The sequence below is a fragment of the Tupaia chinensis genome, unplaced genomic scaffold (genome assembly GCF_000334495.1).
Source record: "Tupaia chinensis unplaced genomic scaffold, TupChi_1.0 Scaffold138665_1, whole genome shotgun sequence".
Taxonomy (NCBI): domain Eukaryota; kingdom Metazoa; phylum Chordata; class Mammalia; order Scandentia; family Tupaiidae; genus Tupaia; species Tupaia belangeri.
In genome coordinates, this window is record NW_006198557.1 from 281296 (window position 1) to 283999 (window position 2704).

At 50.5% G+C, this 2704-nt stretch overlaps 1 protein-coding gene across 1 annotated transcript in view; it reads left to right on the top strand.

Moving 5' to 3' along the window:
• The window catches only part of DOCK6 (dedicator of cytokinesis 6), a gene marked incomplete at its 5' end in the record, with an annotated part of 54186 nt that overhangs the window by 35869 nt on the left and 15613 nt on the right, over positions 1 to 2704 (top strand). Inside the window, 2 exon segments of the mRNA XM_014592862.1 lie at positions 2288 to 2414; positions 2689 to 2704. Of these exon segments, the coding sequence (XP_014448348.1) occupies positions 2288 to 2414; positions 2689 to 2704 (143 nt within the window).

Genomic DNA, 2704 nt, shown 5'->3' on the forward strand with positions numbered 1-2704 from the left:
CTGACCTGATTTTTATTTTTATGATTTTTTAAAAAGAATTATTTTATTTAACTTTAGTTATTTATTTTAATTTGATCAGAGAGGGACAAAGTGAGAGAGAAAGTGAGAAAGCAAGCCGCCAGGTCCGGGACTTGAACCACACTTGAATCGTGGTCATCCCTGTGGGAGTCCAGCGTCCTTCACCACAGCCATCTGCCCGCCCAACCCTATTTTTATTTATTCATTCGATTTGGAGAGATTTTTGCTATAGAGCATGTGTACTGGCCAGAGAGACAGAAAGGGAGGCATCTCCTCCCTGGGGGATGGCCACGCCGCAGTCCCTTCTCCTCCATTCTTCTCGCGGGATCTTGGGCACACACGCGCATGCACCCAGCATGAGTTTTAAGCCGCCAGGCCCAGGAGTCGAACATGGGAGTCTAGCAATGTAACCATTACGCCATCTGCTGGCTCCAATTGTTTTTCTTAAGAATTATTTTATTTAACTTTATTTCTTTATTTACTTATTTATTTAAATTTGCCCAGACAGGAACAGAGTAAGAGGGAAAGTGGGAAAGTGAGAAAGCAAGCCACCAGGTCCGGGACTTGAACCACAGACCGCTTTGTGTCCAACACCCTTAACTATCACATCACCTGCTTCCTTCCCCCCAATTTTGTTTTTAATTTGCCAAAAAGCATGTGCACTCTCAAGCAAAAGACAGGGAGACACAGAGGATGGGAGATGGAGGAAGCAGGACAGCTTCTGGGTCAGCCTCAGAGCGTCCCATTTCGCTGCTCTGCCACCCTAAGCCTCCTCCCCTACGTATTATTATTCTTTAAGTGTTATTCATCTATTTCAGTTCAACCAGAGAGAGACACACAGAGAAAGAGGGGAAGTCAGAAAGCAAGCCACCAGGTCCGGGACTCAAACCATGGTCAGCCATGTGGGAGTGTTCAGCACCTTAACCACCACGCCACCTGCTGGTCTCCTCTCTTCCCCTATTTAAAAAGCTTTATCTTGGACCAGCCAGTGGTACGGTGGTTAAGGTGCTGGATCCCACATGGCTGACTACACAGTTCGTGTCCCAGATCTGGCAGCTTCAGAAATATGCCAGGTGTGTGTGCATGTGTGTCCAAAATACCAAGAGGAGAACGGATAAGAAGGGATTTCAGGTGACTGATTTCTCACTGTCTCTCTTACTGTCTCTGTCTCTCTCTCCAGCAAGTATATGTGCCCTAAGGCAAAAACTTATTTTTCAAAAAAAAACAAATGATTTTTTTTAATTGAATTTGATTTATTATTATTTTTAAATTTGACCAGAGAGACACAGAAAGGCAGTGAGAAAGTGAGAAAGAAAGCTGCCAGGTCTGGGTCTCAAACCATGGTCCGCCATATGGGAGTCTAGTGCCCTAACCATCACACCACCTGCCAAGCCCAGGAAAAACCTCTTAAGAAAAAAAAAAAAAAAAATCACCGTATTTTGGACCAGACAGTGGTTAAGGTGCTGGATCCCACATGGCCAACTGCTTGGTGTGAGTCTGTTTCAATGCACGTGCACACGTGCCCAAAATCCCGAGAAGAGGGAGACGCCATATGGGAGTCTAGTGCCCTAACCATCACACCACCTGCCAAGCCCAGGAAAAACCTCTTAAGAAAAAAAAAAAAAAAAATCACCGTATTTTGGACCAGACAGTGGTTAAGGTGCTGGATCCCACATGGCCAACTGCTTGGTGTGAGTCTGTTTCAATGCACGTGCACACGTGCCCAAAATCCCGAGAAGAGGGAGAGGTGGAGGAGAAGGGATTGAGGCATGGTCAGCCTTTGGGGAGCGCTTTCATCCCCTGCCCTCTGGCCTGGCACACACACCCTCTGGTAATTAACACCAAGTGAGGGGCCAGTAGGTGACATAGTGGTTAAGGTGCTGGACTCCCACGTGGCCAACCACTGTTCAAGTGCTGGATTCAGTGGCTTCAAATTCGCTCTGGGTGCGTGTGCCTGTGTGTACAAAAACCCCGAGAGGAGAATGGAGGAGAAGGGATTGCAGCATAGCCATCCCCCTGGGGGTGATTTATCACTTTCTGTCTCTCTGTCTCTCCTGCGAGTGCATGCACCGTATAGCAAAAAATCTCTAAAAACAAAAAAACGAACTAAGGACCCCCTCCATGAGTAGAATTTGGAAGGTGCTGAGGGTGGCGGGAAAGGGAGGAGCTGTCTTCGAACCCAGAGTCCCAGAGATGAGCGAGCTTCTGAGGGAGGGACCAAGCTAGCTGAGGGCAGCGACCACCTCGAACCCCGTCCTCTGCCCCCCAGGGGAAAAAGGCCTTTGAGCGCATCAACAGCCTCACCTTCAAGAAGTCACTGGACATGAAGGCCCGCCTGGAGGAGGCTATCTTGGGCACCATTGGAGCGCGACAGGAGATGGTGCGGCGGAGTCGAGGTGAGACGGCCGGGAGCCCCGTCCCCACCGGCTGCACCCAACCTGTGTCCAGGCGATGGCGTGAGCAGCGGGGCGTGGTGGGGGAGTCATTGTGTCACCGCCGCACACGGCCGTCTGTTCCCCACCCGTCCTCACGCATCCGGGTCTCCTTGCACCCACCCCATGAGCTCCCGCCTCCCGGCGTCCTTACCCACATGAGCGTGTTCGAGGCCGCGCGTCTCCACCCCCTCACGTGGGCCTTACGTGCTCCTGCGACACCTTGTCTGCATCGCAGAGAGAAGCCCGTTCGG